The sequence below is a fragment of the Coloeus monedula genome (genome assembly GCF_965178545.1).
Source record: "Coloeus monedula genome assembly, chromosome: 4".
In the NCBI taxonomy this organism is placed as follows: Eukaryota; Metazoa; Chordata; class Aves; order Passeriformes; family Corvidae; genus Coloeus; species Coloeus monedula.
Genome location: NC_138784.1, coordinates 70,081,723 through 70,100,429, shown reverse-complemented (window position 1 = coordinate 70,100,429; position 18,707 = coordinate 70,081,723). Strand labels below are relative to the sequence as shown.

The 18,707-nt window shown below is 44.8% G+C and overlaps 1 protein-coding gene across 1 annotated transcript in view; it reads right to left on the bottom strand.

The window, feature by feature from the left end:
• Window positions 1-222: 222 nt before the first annotated feature.
• The window catches only part of CCDC3 (coiled-coil domain containing 3), a gene marked incomplete at both ends in the record, with an annotated part of 33,001 nt that continues 14,516 nt past the window's right edge, over window positions 223-18,707 (bottom strand). The window contains one exon of the mRNA XM_082280376.1: window positions 223-498. Within this exon, the coding sequence (XP_082136502.1) occupies window positions 223-498 (276 nt within the window). The remainder of the gene's footprint in view (window positions 499-18,707) is intronic.

Below are 18,707 nucleotides of genomic sequence, written 5' to 3'. Positions count from 1 at the left end.
ACTGTCTGGCCCTGTGTCCACTGAGAACAGCGAGGACATGGCTTTGGGCTGTGCCAAATCCAGCTGGCATTCCTGTTTAAACTAGCACTGTGTCTAAAGCAAGTTCAGATTCATTTTCCATGCAAGGTTTGAAGCACAGCATAGACAAGGTGTGAGGGCCAGAGCCTGACCTAATGCAGGCAAAATTTGCTACTACCATTGGCCTGAGCACTTACCCTTGCATTATACCTTAAGGTAGGTAGCATGGGAGTTCTCCTGCTTCAAAGAGTTAATATAGGGGATTTGACCACCTGCAGAGGAAAGTTTCTCACTGAGCTTTCGATTCACCAGCTCCATGTGCCTGGAATTTTTCCTGGCTTGCCGGAGAGACCTCTTGACTTTCTTCACTCGATCTCGCAGCTGTTTGTTGCGTTTCTCCAGCGTCGCCACTTTCTGCTGCAGCTTCTTCACTCTGTCCTCCTCCTCAAACAGGGCCTTCTGCACCGAGGAGCACATGAGCTGTGGGGACAGCAGCAGGTGAACTTTACACAAGAAGTTATCATAGCAAGGGTTAATTTAGGCATTCCAGAAAACACTTCTCAACTTTTCAAAAGTAGAATGCTTTCTTCTGGGAAACTTTTACTCTGGTTTTATCTCTTTTTTAGTAAAATCCTCTCTTTCACTAGTGGATTTAGCTAAGACACAAAACTGTAGATCTTAATGATATCAGTGACTCACTTTTATGAAGTGACAAAACACTGAGGCTACATTGAGTTTGTGGAGAAAGGCTGCCCTAATTCTGGTATGAAACTGGAGTTTGGGTCAAGAGCTGTCACTTTTGGAAAACTCTCGTTTTCATTCAGATTAACAGCACTTCAGAAACCCCAGACTCTGACGAGAGCCTGCCCTTTGCTCTTTATGTCAACATGTGAAACCTGCCAAACACAGAAGTGGTTATTTTTCCTTTCCAAGAACAGAGGTGTCTTAAATACTGGATTATATGGGCTTTGTTTAAGACCAAACCCTAAAGGGTAAAATCTCAGCAGTCCCTAGGAGCATCAATGATTCCATAACTTTAACAGAAGTTATTATTTAGGATGTCGTTGGCTGAAAACTGCCCCTTCCACTCTACCCTATACAACTTAACTGCAATTTTTCCCCCAGAAGGGACATCAAGCTCTTGATGCTCACTCTTGCCAGTGGCTTTCAGATAGGAAATAAAAAAGAGAGACAGTTTCAAAGGTGCTGACCCCAAGGCTTAACTCAATAGAAGACAAAAGAGCAGCTCACAGCGCTTTTCAAATCCACTGGGTTAGATGATGGTCCAAACACAAAACATCTGTTGGACAAGTGTTCAGCTTCTACTGCCTCATCTCAGGATGACCCAAAAGACCTCCTTCATCTCAAGGGTATGTGATTGCCATGTTTATGGTCTCTTGTTTCTCACTTGTTTCCTGTTTGTAGGTGCAGCAACAGGAGTGGGATGACAAACACCAGCTACAAGGGTTGCTGAGTAGTTTCAATGCAAAGGAGTTCAGTTCCCGACACACAGCCTCACCTGGGATGGGATTCAGACCTTCTCTTAAGGTCTGGACTCCTCTCTTTCCATTTCCCCTGTAATGTCTGCAGGGAGAGACACCCTTTGAGGCTCCACTTCCTGGGGCACAGGGAAGAATCACTCTCTGAACACAACCCTCTCCTTTTACTGACCACAAAGGCACCAAGTTCCATTTTTTCCTACCTGGAACACATTTTCCAGGCAGAAAAATAGGAGGTACCTGGAGCTCAAGGACAGCTCCACCAAAAAATTTCTGATTTAGAAGATCCACATCGAAATCTACTTCTTCTCAGGTGCCTTCTTCATTTTTTTTTTTCTACAAAAAGCATCCAAGAGATATTTTACTGTGCATGTGGGACTTTCATCTTGCTGCTGCACTGTAAGAACAGGCAGTGTCTTCTGCTGGGTTTATCTTTTGAATACATCTAGAAGGTTTTTTATGTGTGTCAAGCACTCCTGGAATCTGGATGGGCTTTCTCTGGCAGAACATTTGGAACAGACAGGGAATCTAAATAAACAAGCAGAATCCTGACTGTGATGATGAAGGATTACATGTTTCTTTCCATCTTACTTTGTAGTATTTTCAACAACTGAAAGCTGGGGAGGGAGCCTGCCTTGATGAATACCATTTCATTTGCTTTGGAAACCCCCAGCAGTGGGAAACCATGGCCAGTCAACACAAACACAGCAACTGCTTCCACTCCCTTGGAAGCTCTTCTTCCTCATGCAAGAGCACTGTGGGCCTTTGCTATATGGCAAATTCTTGCCCCAACTGTTCTCTCACTAGGGCTCTTCTATAAATGTGTGCTAGGAAGATGGGGAGATCACAGACAGAGGGCCAGAAATTGGGCTGAAAAGGAGGGAGTTTGGTTTTGATCACAGCTCATTCCAAGTGCTCTTTGAAAACAGCCAGCACATCTTGGCTTTTGTGTTTGCCAAACCCTTGCAAAACCTCAAGCAGAATATTTCTTGAATTTAAATCCCTGCAAAGAAGGACACTGAGCTAGGGAAATATGTTTGCTGGGAAGACATGAGGTGGAAACTCTATTTCATGAGGGATTTCCTGCATTTTCCATGGATGCAGTGATAGGCATGACCTATGCCAGAATCCAATGCAGAGGAACAAACACTTCATGCAGCTGAAGTGGGAGGTTGTGTGAACCCAACTGCGTTTTCATATGTCTGGGCTGGCTGGTGGGAGAAAAGAAAACATCAGGGATGGCGTTATCCTCATCCCAGAGACACTCCTAAACATTCTGAGGTTGGTCCTCTGTCAGCAGAGGTAGACTTGCTCTATAGAGCTACTCAATACCACTCAATTCTCAAATACCATCAAAAGCTAGCCAGCTCATTTGCTTATAGCGTTTCTCTACAGTCCTTGCTCTCCAGTCTGAATCACACAGCTTAGTGCTTAAATTATCTGGTGATACCCAGAGACATCACAGGAACATCACAGTTATAAAAAGCTGAGGTACTATCAGACATGCACGGCTTTGTTTGCCAGCAGGGTAGGTGATAGGAAGAGCCCTGCTTGATAACTGGATGCCTGCCTGCAACTGCGAGACTACCAGCTGGAAAATAAACACTTTGTTTCTTCTGCATGGGGAAAAATAACAAGATGGAGTCCTCTCATTTTCACTGGCTGGTTACAAATAGCATTTTTCACAGGGCTTTGCAGTGGGGATGATGAGGATGATGATGATGATGATGATGATGATGTTTAAGTGTGAGTGCTGTCCTGCCCTTGCTCTTACTGCTGGGGCTGTGATTCACCTGGCTGCAACCAAGTTACCCTTAAACTGGTGCTGAGAGCTGTGTAACTGTGACAGCTGTGAGCTCAGCACAGCCTGGATAAAAAACCCAGCAGCTGAACAAGCAGGTGAGAAGTTAATCAGTCCATGTTGCTACTCGGATGCTTGGGAAATGAAGAGAAGGACCAAGAAATGGCTCCATAGGCAAACCTTATAGTTTATTTTCCAAATTCCCTTCAAAATTTGAATTCCCTAGTGACCCATAATTCAGAAGAGTTTTTTGGTCTGAAGACTTGTCTGCACGTTTGCTTGTTCCACAGTTTTGTGAGGAAGGCATCCTCAGTAGTGGTACACTCAAGTTCAGAGCAGTACCAGGAGATGTAATGAGAAAGGTGGCACAAGAACCCTACAGATCCTGAGGATTTATCCCAGACAGCCTACAACTATGAAACTGCATATGAAATATATTTGAGTGTTTGTCTGAGAGACCATATCACAAATATACCCATTTTAAAATTTCACCCTATCTAGGAGATTTACAAAATCTGTCCATTTGCCAAAGAAATCAGCACTGAATAGAGTAGAAATAGCACTAAATAGAACAGAAACATGGAATCATTAAGGTTGGAAAAGACCTCCAAGATCATCCAGTCCAATCATTAACCTGAAAAACTGATTTTGGAGCAGCACATTATAGGCATGCAAACCCCTTACCAAACACCCTGAACTGATGCAGATACACATTTGTCTGATTGACAGACACACACCTTCCTTCTACAAGCTTGATTTGAATGGGACAGGGGATAAAGGTGCCATGGATAAAGGTGTGATGGTAGTGTTCATCCACCACAAAATGTCCAGAAGTGGTTGAAGTTAGTGTTACAGAACTCAAGTCACTCAAAACCCAGCAGTGGCACCCAAGGCTTGCCCTTCACCTACCCAAGGGAGAGATGTTGAGTCCCAGCGATCTCCTCATCCATGCTCCTTATGGCAACACTGCTAAAAAACACTGGACTCCCACTACCTAAAAGTCTTTCCAGTGGGAGCGAGCATGTTGCATGGAAAGAAAGACAAGGAATCAAAGAATAGCAGGAGGGGTCTGGCAATGGGGAGCATTGGGTTTGGGATGGAGTGTCCTAACCTCCAGTTACTGGGATTTTTTCAGCCAAGACTAACACTCGTGCTGAAGTGTGGAAAAGTTCCTGTCAGCACTGTTAAAGCACTATGTTGGTTGAAGTGGTGGGGGCATGGCAGGGCTGAGTTAAACCACCTTTGCTTGCTGCAAGAACAGCCTTTTTCAGAGGTACCAAATTGGGGTCACAAGGACATATCCAACATCACTGGCATTAATGGAGATGAGCTGGAGTTTCACCCTAGGACCTCATATGAATCACCAAGATGCATAGGACCTGGATGGAGAAAGAAATTGTTGTGGCTGTTGTTACCTTACTGAATGTTGGGTCAGCATTTGCCACAGGAAATGTAATGTTTGTAGCACAACTCTCCAGTTCATTCAAAATATTAGAGATGGAGTTTCTTGGGGGGTATGAAGCACTGCCTACAGGAAGCCTCTGCCAGGCTACACCCACCCTGAGGTGTCTCAGCTCTCAGCACTGTTTTTCATCCTCATTTCACTCCTTATGAAAAGCAGATTTTCTCTTTAATCTCCTTAGATGCAGCTAGTCAAGGGAAGTCATCTTTCCCAACAGTCATCAGAGAGGAATGGGCACATCCAAAAAGAAACTTCTTGCCTATCTTAGACACTTCCCTTTGGTGGACCACCTTTGGAGACTCCTGCCTGGATAACTATCTCAGACTGGGATTCATCCCACCATGAGTCCCATCAAATGGCATCTGAATGGTACTGACTTCCTAGGGCAGGCTGCAAGGGCAGGATACAGATAATTTTCTTGGAGTTTGGAGAAGCTTGCCCTGGAAACAGACCGAAATTCATGCTCATGGGCACTTGGGGGTCTTTAAAAAGAGCTTTGTTCTGATCTGCATCAAGCCACTGTTTGGTGTGAAGGTATCTGAACTGCTGGTGGCATCCATTTCAAAACCCCACACTTCCCCTTCAATCTCACAGCCCTTGCACCCCTGCTCTGGCTGGGGTGGTTTTAGAGGATGCAAGGTCATTAGAGGGCACTTGAGGACTAGCAAAAAGACCCTCAGCCCTGGAGGTACCTGAAGAAAGATCCCTGGCCCCAAAACCACACCTCGAGCTTGTCCTGGGGCATTGCTTTCCCCCAGCACTTTGAGCCCTGAAGCCTGAAATGCTGCTGAGAGAGAGGAAGCAAAGATACCAAGTCAGAGTCACAACAAGTCACCTCTGCCAGGATTGGAAATGGAGGTGGGAACACGTCGTCACAGTGACTGCAAGTGCCCAGGAAGGGATCAACACCTTATTCCCTATACTTGTGAAGGAAAAAAAGCCAAGGGTTTAGCAAGAATAGAAACCACACTCATCAAGAAGACAAGAAAGGGGGGGGTGGGGGGGGGGAAAGGTGTAGGGTATGAGCCACACTGCCTACCACAGGCACCTCACTCGTGCCAAGTGAGCAGATAAGTCAGTCCTGACAGTAAATCCCTAAATTCCCTGCCCAGGCAGTGGGAGACAGAAGGTCTCCAGGAAGAGAAAAATAAATCAAGAGGCTACGACCTCACTCTGGGGCACCTCCAAGTTCCTTTCCTCTGCTCACTGACCACGCAGTCAGCAAGGGAGGCACACAAGAGCCAGCCCGCTGCTTTTCCCCGGCACTCTGCGGCGGAGGGACGCCGCTCTTGCCTTGTTTCCTTTGAACACTTTCCTCCGAGCGATTCGCCCTGGATGCCACAGGAATGCGGTGGTGGATGGGGAGGGGAGTGGCAGTGAAGTCTAAGCTGTTTAGCAGGAGCAGCCGAACTCCTGCTCCTCGCCTGGGCTCGGTGCTCAGCCCCACCTGCCCCATACCTGCTGCCTGCTGCATTTCCAGGAGCTTCCCAGCCTCAGCACCTCCCCAGCTTCCAGCAATGTGTGCCCGCGGAGATGGGCCAGGGCTGGGGGAAGCAGAGGGTCTTGGAGCCCTCCCAGGGTTTTAACCCCCATGAAACCCTGCCAGCCTCTTTGCTGAGACTCACATCACCCTCCTCTGACTCCCTCCACCAAAACTACTCAGGGTGGCCAGCGGAATAAGGAACGCGGGGTGGCACATGCCTCCACAGCGTACAAAAGCAGAGACAGCAGCCAGGACACCACTCCCTGCTCTCCACTCCTGTTACAGGGGGTGTACAGAGCTCATTGCAAGGACAGAGAGCTCACAGACTCTGCAGCACAGCTGTTTGCAAGGGAGAAACACAATCCAAGGAAATGCAGCATCTGCCCTTGTTTCTTCTAAGCACCATGCATGGCTGGTGGGTATTCCTGATACACCTCTGTCCTGTTCCTGGTGAGGAGCATGCAGTGGTCCTAACTGGATTAAGCTGCTCAGTTACAGGTAAATGATCCTCAATGTTAAAGTGCACTACCCAGCTGAGCTTAAAGGAAAATGTTTTGAGGAAGGAAAAACAAAATATTTTCTCCATGGTTTTAACAAGAAAAGGTAGGTTTAAGTCGACCTTACAGAACAGGCTACTTCAGAGATATCTGCATTTTGCTCTGCCTGAATGCTAGAAATGTCCAGAATTACACGAATTACACGGTTACTGTTTGTTCTTTCTTTTTTTTTTTTTTTCTTTTTTTTTTTTTTTTGATTTCAATCTCAGAGCTATGGTAGCAGTTTCAGCATGTTTCAGCTGGGCTTCAAAAGTCCCTGTGAGAGGGTTTTTTCCCCAACAATATGTACAGAAGCTTTTCATTTTCACAGCTACCAAACTTACCAAAACTTGCTATCCACTTTAATTTTCAACTCAGCTTTTTCCCACCTAGTACTATTATTGTCACAATAAAACCAATTAGGTCTGATATGCCTAAAACGACTTTGCTAATATACCTTACCCCAAGTGTATTGTTGTCTGACTGGAAGTTGCTGTGTGACCAGCTAAACTTGTTTTACTTGGCTTGTATTTCAATAGGATTAGATCACCATTCCCCCCACATATACACACAGAGAACTAATTAAATACCAAGGAAGGGATAAAACCAGCAAGATCCAAAATCAGAATGTATTGTGTCCTTCCCTCTCACTGGTGGGAACACAGGGAAAGGAGAAACTGCTGATCAGAGCAGCACAGCATCTTATGATTTGCCCCTATTTATTGAAATTTTTTTAATTAACTGACCTTTACCTTGCGTTACAGCAGCTTCTAGAAACTTACTTCATTTTAGTGGTCCTGTCAAGTAGACAGAATACACCCTTTAGCACAGTAGCAGTCAGGGAAGTACAGTATATCCAAATATACCATCCCCAGATGCAGCTGAAGCTGAGAGCGAGCATCAGATTGTGAAGAAAAATATGTATCTTTACTAATATTAATTTGCATGAGAACAGTATTAGTTTGAAGTAGTATTATCCTTGGTTTGGGATGTTCACATTAACTATGGTTTATTTCAGTCTAATGTATTACAACTCATAGAATTCCCTGAGAGTCCTGACAGAGGGGACTGATGTTTGGTGTGGCAGGTGCTGCAGGGGTATCTGTGAGCTGAGGTTTAGCTTAAGCATGGGTTTTAACGGGTACAAAAGAACAGGTGGGAGACGTGGACTGTGGGAGAACAGGGGGCACGTGGAAACAAGATTGATTAAGGGCTGAATGAATTCAGAACCTCTGGGGGGTAAGGCCATGCCAGACCGCCCTGTACCCCTCAGCAGGTTCAGAGTGCAAAGGCTCAGAGCCCACCTCCTCTGTTGCTGAGGCAGGAAGATCTGGGATCAGTAAATATTTAATAAAATAAATGTTAGGTATAATATGAAGAGAACCTTTGTTTCTCTGTCACCTCTAAGTCAAAATGGGGAAAGAGAGAAGCAGAGCAAATCCTAGCAGGCTGTGGGTGGGTATTGGCATACGGCCACAACGTGACTGCAATGCATTAAATTCTGCCTCTCAAGAAAGCAAGGAAATGGACATTTACTGTAATTGGAGTCCATGTCTCCCCCCCAGAAAATATATCATACCCAGGGGCATTTGTATGCACAGGGGGAGAACCCATGCTGAGAAAGGCAAATGTTTAAAGTTAATGCAACTTCTATAAAAGTCAAGTTGCCCTATAAATCCCTCCACTCTGGATATGTTGGCTTCACACTGCACACAAGCTGCTGCAGCTCAGCTGCCTTTACAAACAGATAGGATTTCCTTGGCTGAAGGCTCAGCTGGAAGCCCTGAGTGTGCCTTGCTGCTGTGCACAGCTTCCGTATTTCAAAGAGAAATTGCAGGTGCCCCAGGGCAACCTGCTGCCCTACAGTGCCACTGGGGAGGGGAAATGTTCACATCTCTCCTGAGCATCCATGGAAACTTATGGAGACATTTCACTTCATTTGCCAAGTCCATCTGGGTCCTGAAAAGCATGGGGAGTGAAAAGGGCACACTCAGACTTGTATTTATCCATGTTTGGTGGGTCCCTTGTGGTAGTCTTTGCATCACCCTGTTTAATGTATGTAACCTCAGTTCTGGGTAGGAAACATTGGCTTTCTGATCTTTTTCTACAGTCTCTACAGAGAGAGATTCCTCTGGAGGATGAGTCAGAGGAAGTAATTTAGAGCAGGGAATCAGGCACTAAAACTGAGTTGAATAGTACTGAAACAACTCCAACACGGTGCTTATGCACACAGTGGAGATGCCCCTGTCATGGCAGGAGCAGGACAAGAGGTTCTAATGAAGCCTTTCCCTGCAAGAAGTAAGGGATTTGTGAAACCTGGATAGAAATGATGGCAGCAGCATTGAAGTCAGGCTGGATAAAACACACAGGCTTGACAAAGAGCACCTGCATCAGCTCCTGAGCTGCTCTGCAAGCCCAAAGAGGAGACCTCAGCAAGGAGCTGTCTGCTGTGCCTCACACCAGCAGCCTCGGGAGAGGTGACTGAGCCAGCAGGGCTGAGGACCAGGTCCAGCCCTCATTCAAGGACAGAAGTGCCATGGGTTGTCACAGGGGTGAAGTGGAAAAGCTTTGGTAAGGTTGAAGAAGCAAAGACAAAGGGATGGAAAAACAAACATCTTGATCTGCAGGCGCTCTCTGACTAATGTCAGTGCCGAGAAAGGGACCAAATGCCTGAGAGACTAATCAGCAGCTCTGAAGCACTAACATCTGGCTGACGGGAGCTCACTGCTACTCACAGATATTCCTGTCCCACCAGGCAGCCCAGCACAGCCTGTCCACAGCTCCGGCTGCTGCGTGGGCTGTAAATCCTGAAAGGGCCCCGGACCACCCTGGGTGAGATAAATGGGCAACAGGCTACTCCGAGGATGGCAGGATCTGGCAAATAGGCATTTTTCAAGATGGAAAGATGTGGTATTCAGGGGACTGCCCTCCTCCTTGCACATACTCAAACGGCCCTAAGCATGTGGGGTGTTAATGACTGTTTCTATAGGAGAAAAAAGGTGCAGTTTTCGCTCTAGCCAATTCCTCAGATCCGGTTCTATTTCTGGGCCAGTATTTCAATTCTCAGCAGAAATACAGGGTCAGGGAAATACAAGGTCATACTTGAAATCCAGCATCATATTTAATGGCCAAAGTCTCTCCTTGCTGCTTTGCTGCGTTTCACACAGACAGAAGCACCAGAAGTTCCCACCATGTGCTGCACAACTTACTGCCTTTTACAGGGAAAAGCTTTTCACACAGGGCTGGCTACAATGCCTGTGGAAAATAAGGTCATAAGGGAAGGTTGAGTCAGGCCTCCCCATACACACACGAGCGCTGGGGCACTCTTTCCAGCCTCATTTCAGGAGGAGGGTTGCAGCCACAGTTACATAGGACGAAATGCTCGCAGGGCTGGTGGATGCCCTGTGGTGAACTCTTCCCTGCAAACATCTAAATTATAAAGCACACACCCTACTGCTGGTTAATGTTGCAGTGGTGGCTCTCAACTGTTTAATCCTATGTTAATAATTGTGCTGGTGAGAGATAATTACATAGCAAGTGCCACACCACTGCACAGTGAGCACATGGTGATACCTTTGAGCTACAGTTCAATCATGCACTACCTTGGGGTTTGGCTCTTTTGTGAATAACTGCACCGAGGTCTGAAAAATCTGAAAATATCCTGCTGTTATGTCCATTTACCTGTAAAATCTGCTATTGTTTCTGGCCAAATATTTAGGGACAGGGCAGCAAATGCATCCCCCTGTAAGATTGTGTTACTGTTTGTGTATGCAAGGGCTTTAAATGTGATTGTGAAATTAATTTTCTCTATCAGTCCAAAATTCTTCTGTGGAATTTGTTTTGCCTTTCTCATATTTCTCCGACACAGAACTTATCTGTACTTTCGCCAGCTTTGTATTGCATCGCTTTAGCAATAGCAAGGGCCAGGGAATGGACAGCCTTGAAGAAAAGATGATCTGGATTGCCTCACACCCCTCCTGCAGCAGCATTCACAGTACCCACACCAGTCACCATCCACACAGCTCCACAAAAATTGCCTAACATCATAGTATTAAAAAAAAAATAGACAAAAAAAGATGGCAAACCCACTGCGAGGAAGCCAGGACCTGGGCTCCAGTCTAGTCCTATAATTAGGACACTTGCCCTGTCTTTTGACAATGACAATGTTGGAAGAACAAAATCTCTATCATTCTGAGCTGTGTTATATGAACAGCTTGTTCTCATTCAGCAACACGTGCACTTCACACCTCATCAAAGAGGGCAGATAAAATGCATGTCCTCATCAGAGGAATGGAACTGGAGATGTCTACTACAGTGAGGGCATAACCAGTTTGGGGAAAGTAGGTTCAGTAAATACCTTCCCTGTGCTTCAATTCCCTCTCTGCAAAATTGGGGATTACAGAACATCTGTGATTTACACAGTTTTCTGAGTCATTATAATCTAATCCAGAAAGGTCTATATTCAAAGCCTGAATAGTGTGGGGACAGGAGCAATAGGAGAGCCAGGACCTATGGGCAGATACTTCACTTGCATGCAGAGTGGCCACAGTGCTTCTCTGTGCAAGTTCAGAGTGTGAGCCCAGAAATCGTGTTTTTCCTTAGGTGCTGGTGGGCATTGCCCATAACTGCAGCCTTGTCTCCAGCAATCTGGAAACACATTGTTCAGTAAGGATCCCAAATAAATTGCCCATCACTGGACCATGTGACTGAGCTTTCAATATTGCGGGATCTAGTCAATACAAATTTGCAATATAAAAACGGTATCTTTCTGTGTCACTGATCAAGTCATTGAAGTCCACATTTTCCAAGAAGGGGGAAATCCTGGCTTTGTGAACATGGCTTAGATATGGCTCAGATCATGAGCAATGTCCATGGTCCCAAGACCAAAGGTTTCCAGTATGATCCAAGCGACAACTTCCAGCAACTGCATTTACTGGGCCATGGAATACAAAACTAACCATTCCTTTGGCACCATTCACCAACAAAATGGGTGTGAGTGGTTGGGCAACAACATGCTGATGGTCACTGCTCTTATTATTCTGTACCTAAGGGTCAGAAAACCAGCAGAAAAGCCAGCAGGATACACAAGGGGTTTTTGCAGGAATGGAAGGAAACTTTTATTCTCACTCATCATCTAGGTAAGAAATTAAAGGGAGTATGAACTAATCTGGAAGAGCACAGCAAGAACATGGCATTCAGCCTCTGGAGGGAATGGTAAAGACCCTTTCCAGAAGGTATTTCTGAGGCCTCTCTTCATCAGTCAGGTGTGGTTTAGGGGTTGGTACACGTAAACTGCAACACAAACTCAGTTGATAAAACTGTATGACCAATTTGTTTAATCTGAGCCCCATCCAGGCTGATCTCTCAGTTCTACCTTGCTGTTTAATCCTGCCAATAAGTACATCCCTGTACTGGCATACAGCACCTACACTTCTCATGGCAGCCAGTATTGCTGAAAGTCAATCAAACTGATGGTCTACACTGCTCCCTCCGGATATTTGTGAGGCATTTCAAGTGAAAAAAAACCAACAAAAAAAAATCCTAAGAAATTGCATAATTCCACATGTTTTTCCTTCCACATTCTCCGCACCCTAGAGACTCTGCCACTTAGTAACATTGCTTTATTTAATCCCTTCCTAAAATACTCTTTTGCCATTGAGAACTTTGCAACTGTTTGGGAGTGGGATGAGTTGTTTGCTGTTTTGATGGAAAGAGAGAAACGAAATTATTTCCTGGCTGAGATTTATGTGTCAAGTTTTATCTTGCAGCCAGGTTTTTTTAGCCAAGTTATAAAATCTGAAGATAATTCCAGCTCTCATCATCAGTGACTTTTATGAAGCAATTCAGGATATGTGCAGGAATAAAAGGAAACTCCTCACCATGGAGCTTTTCATGGAAATGAAGAGACACATTCCTGCACAGAAGGAAAGGGCAGGAACACGTCAGCCTAAGCAGAAAGCAGAATCCCAGCTTACTAAAAACTCTTGAACATGTTGATGAACCCATGTTTCTTTAATACTTTGGATGCAAATTGAGAGCAAGGCAGAGGTTGCACTTGACTGTGGACAAAACAAAGCTGAGTTTTGCTTGAGACATTAGGCTTTTGAAAACTTAAGAGCAAATGCCTTGATGTGATACTGTAAAGATGCTCCTGATCTCCTGAGATTATTCAGTTCAATGCTGGTCAGCTGGAAGGTATTATGGTCATGTTTTCTACCGAAAGAACACTGAAATCCCTTGCTAAGCCATGGATAATGTACTTCTCCACCCTTTCTGTCACCTTTGCCACGCCAGACCCAGATGGCCTGAGCCATGCCTGAACAGTAAGTTGGCCAGAGCAGTTGCCAGGTGGACAGGCTTAAAGGAAAGAACAGAGAGGCAGAAGACACAAGTAACTGAAAGTTCCAGAAACCCACAGTGAGACTTGTGTGCCTAAAACTCAATGTCTCAGGCAAGACACCCCAAAAAGTCTGGGGCTGTTGGCTGTGTCCACATGAGCAAGTCAGTTGGAGCAAGAGGAATGTATCTGTGGACTGAAGCTCTAGATGTGTTTGGGGTAGGCAAACAGACAGGGAAAGGGTTCAGAAGGTGTGTGAAGGACCAGCCATGAATCCCTCATGTTCCCATTAGGAGCTGGTGCACATCATACAGGCATCTGGAGCTATCTGGCTGTGTTTCCCCCAGGAGGAATCTACTCATTGTGCAGCAAGGCCTCTCTGTGAACTGAACCAACATTTGTCAAGCAAAACAACGTGTCTCCTACTCACCAGACTCATTCCCTGTCATGATGGAGATTGCACTGATTTGACACATCTGACAAACTAAGACATCCCTTTTACCCTCAGGTGCTTTGCCTGAGCTCCATAGCTTGGGAAACTTCAAACAGGAGTCCTTACAACCATTGCAAAGCCTGCAATGCAACTGGTTCCACATTTGCCTCCCATCCTTCCTGGTGGGCCAGCTCCAGCCTGTGGAGGTGTTTTGCTGGGCTGGTGAAGGCCCCTCACAGCTCAGCTGATGACAGGAGGTGGTGATGGATGTGCAGTGCAGCTCTGGGAATGAGTAATCCAATTATAACTCGGAAACAGCAGCTGGCGGCTCTCCACAGTCATCTCCTGCCACAACTCACTACGTTTCTCTCCCTGAAGTTCCTCTAGAAGGCTCAAGCAAAGAGGAGGCTGGCTCAGCTCTAAATCAACTTGCCTGTTTGCTGCCACTTGATGCACTGCAAATCTTTGCTGGTGCTGACATCCATGCTCTCCCAAACTCCTACAGTTTTTAAGAACAGTTGAACCAACAAGTGCTGGGAGAACACTCAGCCTGTGAAGCCACCCTGGCTGTGTTTCAATGCCTTTTGGAAAGATCCTAATGCAATACAGACATTCATTATATGTTTGCAATTGCAGCTAAGTGCTGAATTCACTTGAGCTTGTCTGTAATGAGCGCTCCCCAAAATACCACACATGAAATACAGGCAAAGAGAGGCATATTGCTTTCAGCTTTACATGGGGAGGAAGGTGGATGTCTAGCAGCAAAAAGAACTCAGTAGATACAAGGATATTGCCTCCCAGCTCTGCTAATCACTGTCCATGCCTTAAAGCCAGGTAAAAATTGTTCAGACACTCCAGTTCTGAAGCGAGTTCCTGAGATACAACCAGAACAACCATGAGGTTGGAGCTGGACTGAGTTCAGTAAAAGTCACAGATGTTCAGATCTACTAAAAAATGTCAAGAAAAGAGATTTACCCTGATCACTTGCTTTTAGGGCTGGAGAGTGACAGACCAGAGATGCTTTACTATGGACTCAAGGCTGTGAGTCCAAGACTTGCTTCCATGGCCAGTCAGCAATTTGAATACAGCAGCAGAAAGGAGATCAAAAATAATGTGAGAGCAGCTAAAGAAGCTGCCATCTGTCCAACAGCTTATGACAGCTTAGTTGTGCCTTTTGAAGTCAGTGGTGTCAGTGCTGGGAAGGTGTAAACTCAAGTTTTGGGTCAATGACTTAATAAAGACTGTTGCAAACTCATGCCACATTCTTTGATTGCTGAGGGAATAATTCCCAGGTATTTCAAAGCTTAATTATTTAAAAACTTTTCAGTCAATTAGAACTGTTGCATATGTATCAATAATAAAGAAACACAAAAATTATAGTGATAATGCAACTTAAATATCAGTTGATTCAATTACTGGGCTCAGCCCTAAAGTTCAGGTGAAAGAAGAGCTAACAAGCAGTGTTCCACCTCTACCACTTATCAAAGTAGACCAATACCCTAAACCGACAAAGCTACTTTCATCCAAAACATTCTGAATGTGTCTTCATATTTCAAACTCATTTGTTACTTTATTTTCTATGTATGGCTCATAGTTTGTGAGATCTATACAAAACCACATAAAAGGAAAAAGGAGAAGGGAGGGGTGTTATAATAAATTCTGCATTACCTGAGAAGATAGGTGTCTTCTCATGCCAACTCCTCTTGCTGTTAAATTGCAAGAAGGGATTATATGCAGTTATAATTTCATTGATTCTGAGCTGAGTTTTGAATCCTGGGTGGTGACACAGTGCTTACAATTGTGGGTTGACTGAACATTAAAAATGTGGTTAAGTTACAATAAAGTTACAGTAATGGCCATGACAAAGAATGTCTGTAGCAACCACGACTGAGCACTCCTCAATCTTCACCCTGTGTGTCTGTTATGTGTTTAACCACTACAGGCATTACAGCTCACAAGTAATTCTCACACAGCATCTGCGAGGCTTGCAGAAGCTCGGAGGAAGAGAGCACAGCTCTGCTCAACTTTGACAAATTACAATCAATTCAATGTTACAGACTGCCCATGTCTTCAAGGGCAAGACAATGTTGGGGGGCACTTTCACTCTTCATAGCCAGCTGAGCCAAAAGCTTCCTGAAGGCTACCCCAAAAATCTGTCTCCCTATTTCATCGGGACCAAAAAACCCCAACTCTGCAGCACCTGTGAGCAGATGTTATTCCATCCTCCCTTTCAACAGCTGCTGGACACCTCTGAGCACAGTCTGCACCAGCAGGACCAGCATGATGCATCACTGTGTCCCCAGCTGGTGGCAGGTCAACAGTGTGCTGCAGATCTTTGTCTCCTTCCTGCTCCTTTTCAAACCCCATGGTGTCAGCTGAGTTGAACCAGTTTTCTGGATGCCTTCTGACTTCCTTAATGCTTCAGCAAACAGCACTAAGAGCGTGAAAGGGCTCAGTGCACATCTTTGAAGGAACCTAGGCATGACAAGAACTTCTTGGCTGTTGCTGCTGTGTCAGAGATGTATTTGCCCTTGTTTTCCCCTTGTTTTTAAAGCTGCTCTGCAGTGTTTTACTGCACTTGATGGGGAACTTTAAAAGGCTCCATACAGCAATGCTTTTTCTCACCCTGACTCTTCAGCCATGGTAGAAATTGGAAAAACGGTGCCTTGGACAGCTTCTGACTCTGCCCTCAAGGCTGCTTCTTATTCACTCCTGTGGTTCAGATTTCTTTGTAAACATGGCTATACATGGTTTTCTATGACCCACAGGGAGGAAAATCCCTAAGGATGGGCTTTGGGGCAAGGACAGTGAATTCTCCATTATATGTAATATAGCCCCAAATCCCACATTTTCTGTCAGCCAAAGTAGAAATAACGTGCTGTCCAATACAAGGCAATCAGGGCAACAAGAATCAGCTCTCTTTAAACCAGATCATATCAGACTTCCTGTATAGAATTGTTGGAAGTCCTTCCTTTTGCTCACCAAATGACTTCAGCAGGTGCATATCTTTCCTAGAAAAGAGATCCAATCTCTTTCTCAGTGATAGAAAGTCCACCATGATCCCTGGAAAATTAAGATTAAAACTTAAGAAACCCACTGTATTTAGGTTGAGTTATATGGATGCAAATTGCTGACAGTTTTGAGCTGCAGGTCAAAAGAGAAAAAAATTTGAGGCAGAACATTTCTGGTTTGATTTCTGAGTCAGGAAATCCTTGCTGTAATTAAAGTCTCCCAGGTAAGGCACACTTCCCCCCATGCTCTCATCCAGACCACATCCAGGTGTTTGAAGAGGTTCTACTTTCCTCTTCAGAAAAACACGGTGGCCTCTAGCAATGGCTAATTACCACTCTGCTGATTGACTAAGTGCCAAAGAGTGAGCGCTGCTACCTCCATAACCAATAATTACATTTTTGTCAGACTGCCAAGGTCCTCACACACACCTGCACGCTGCCCACAAGGTTGTTAGGAAGAGATTTATAATAATTAATTGTAACATTCCTATCATGCATCTCCCCACCCGCTTCCAGCAGCGACACGTAAATCCAGCGATGAGCATGTCTAATTTCCTCTCCTTGTTAACCTCAGAGTAAAGCCAGTTAAGAACACCTTCTGTTTGCATCCTTTGAAGCCTTGATTCATTTTTTTTCCTGACATCTTAATTTAATTCTAGGTGAGGAATCACACTTTTTTCTCTTCTTCTTCTATTTTACCCTGGTTATTTGTTTGCGCCTTCCTGACTAGTCTAGACAGCCCTACCGTTTATGATTTTCCCGAGATGGATGCTTTCCAAACAGTACAGCTCTCCTCCCATAGAACATGGGCCAAGCTTCACAAAACCAAACCTCTTCCCACGGATCACCATTTCCCTGGCTAGCAATTGACTTCCAGAACTGAAGGGGTGGGAACTAAAGACTAAAAACAAGATATTCATCGCCTCCAGGATCCTCCCCAATTTCCAGAGGCATCTACTGTTCATGTAGCATCCCATCAAGCTGCATCCCTCATTTCTACCCCACTCCCTACTTCGTGCTCACCCCTGGAACCTCCCAACCTGCTAACACTGATGAGCCCTTGTTGCAGTGCTCCTCTTGTTGGTCTTCATGCTGTGCTTTTTTTGGGAAAGCAAAAAGCCCCATTGAAATTTTCCTTCTCCCTGATTTAATTCTAATCTGTTTTGCATTTTATTCTTTCTTTTTCTTTTTTTTTTTTCCACACCATGTTCTGTTTTTACATCCTTCTCAGTTTTCACTTTCTCTCACAGGTTGCTGGCACTATTGACATTCATCTGCATTTAATCTTCTTGGGGTTAAGTCTTACACAGAAATATTTGCTTTCCCTGTTGGCACTTCCAGTAGTCTAGGCAAAACTTTGAAATTTCCCTGTGGCAATAGCAGTGGGAGGTCCCAGACAGCCAGGGAAGGGGCTTTACTCCCTTTTTTCTCAAGGACTTGTGTTGCAGAGTGTTAGTGGTAGCTGATTCCTATCCAGGATAAGGAAGAAACAACCTTCTTTGAGTCTCAGACATTAAGATTTTTAGTAATTTTTAGTCCTGTCCTGTGAGAGGGTTTAGGATAAAGGTCTACACTATCACGAAGGCCATGGAGGGAGAAAATAGAGACTGACAACATCTTCTAGAAGAAGAACTGGGAGTATCAGATAATAAAGTAGGAAACAGGTTGAAGGCAATAAAAAAGTTGTGATTCTCAAGAGAAGGCTGGACTGCTTTATGGGAGATAAATTGACTGGATGTCACTGAATATATAGAAAAAATAAATATACAGAAATTACTTCACCACAGAGACTCCTTCACCTGAAAACACTGGAGACTGGGAGAGCTTCAGCTAGAACCCTCTTCCTATACTCTTCCATGGATATGTGACTTAGGTATCTCTTGACATACTGTGGGTCTTGGGGTGGGGACAGGGGAGAATGCTGACAGTCTTTTACTTTACTTCCTCAGAAACCCACCACTTTGCACCAATTCAGGACTTCTGACACTAAAGCACGTAACAAAAGGACTCCTATACCCCACTCTGCTGTTGGCTGAAGCACTTCAGAATGTTGTATGCAATGAAATTCAATCTTTCCTCACTTTTTGAGATCAATACTGAAGTAGACAAGCACCTTAACTCCATTCA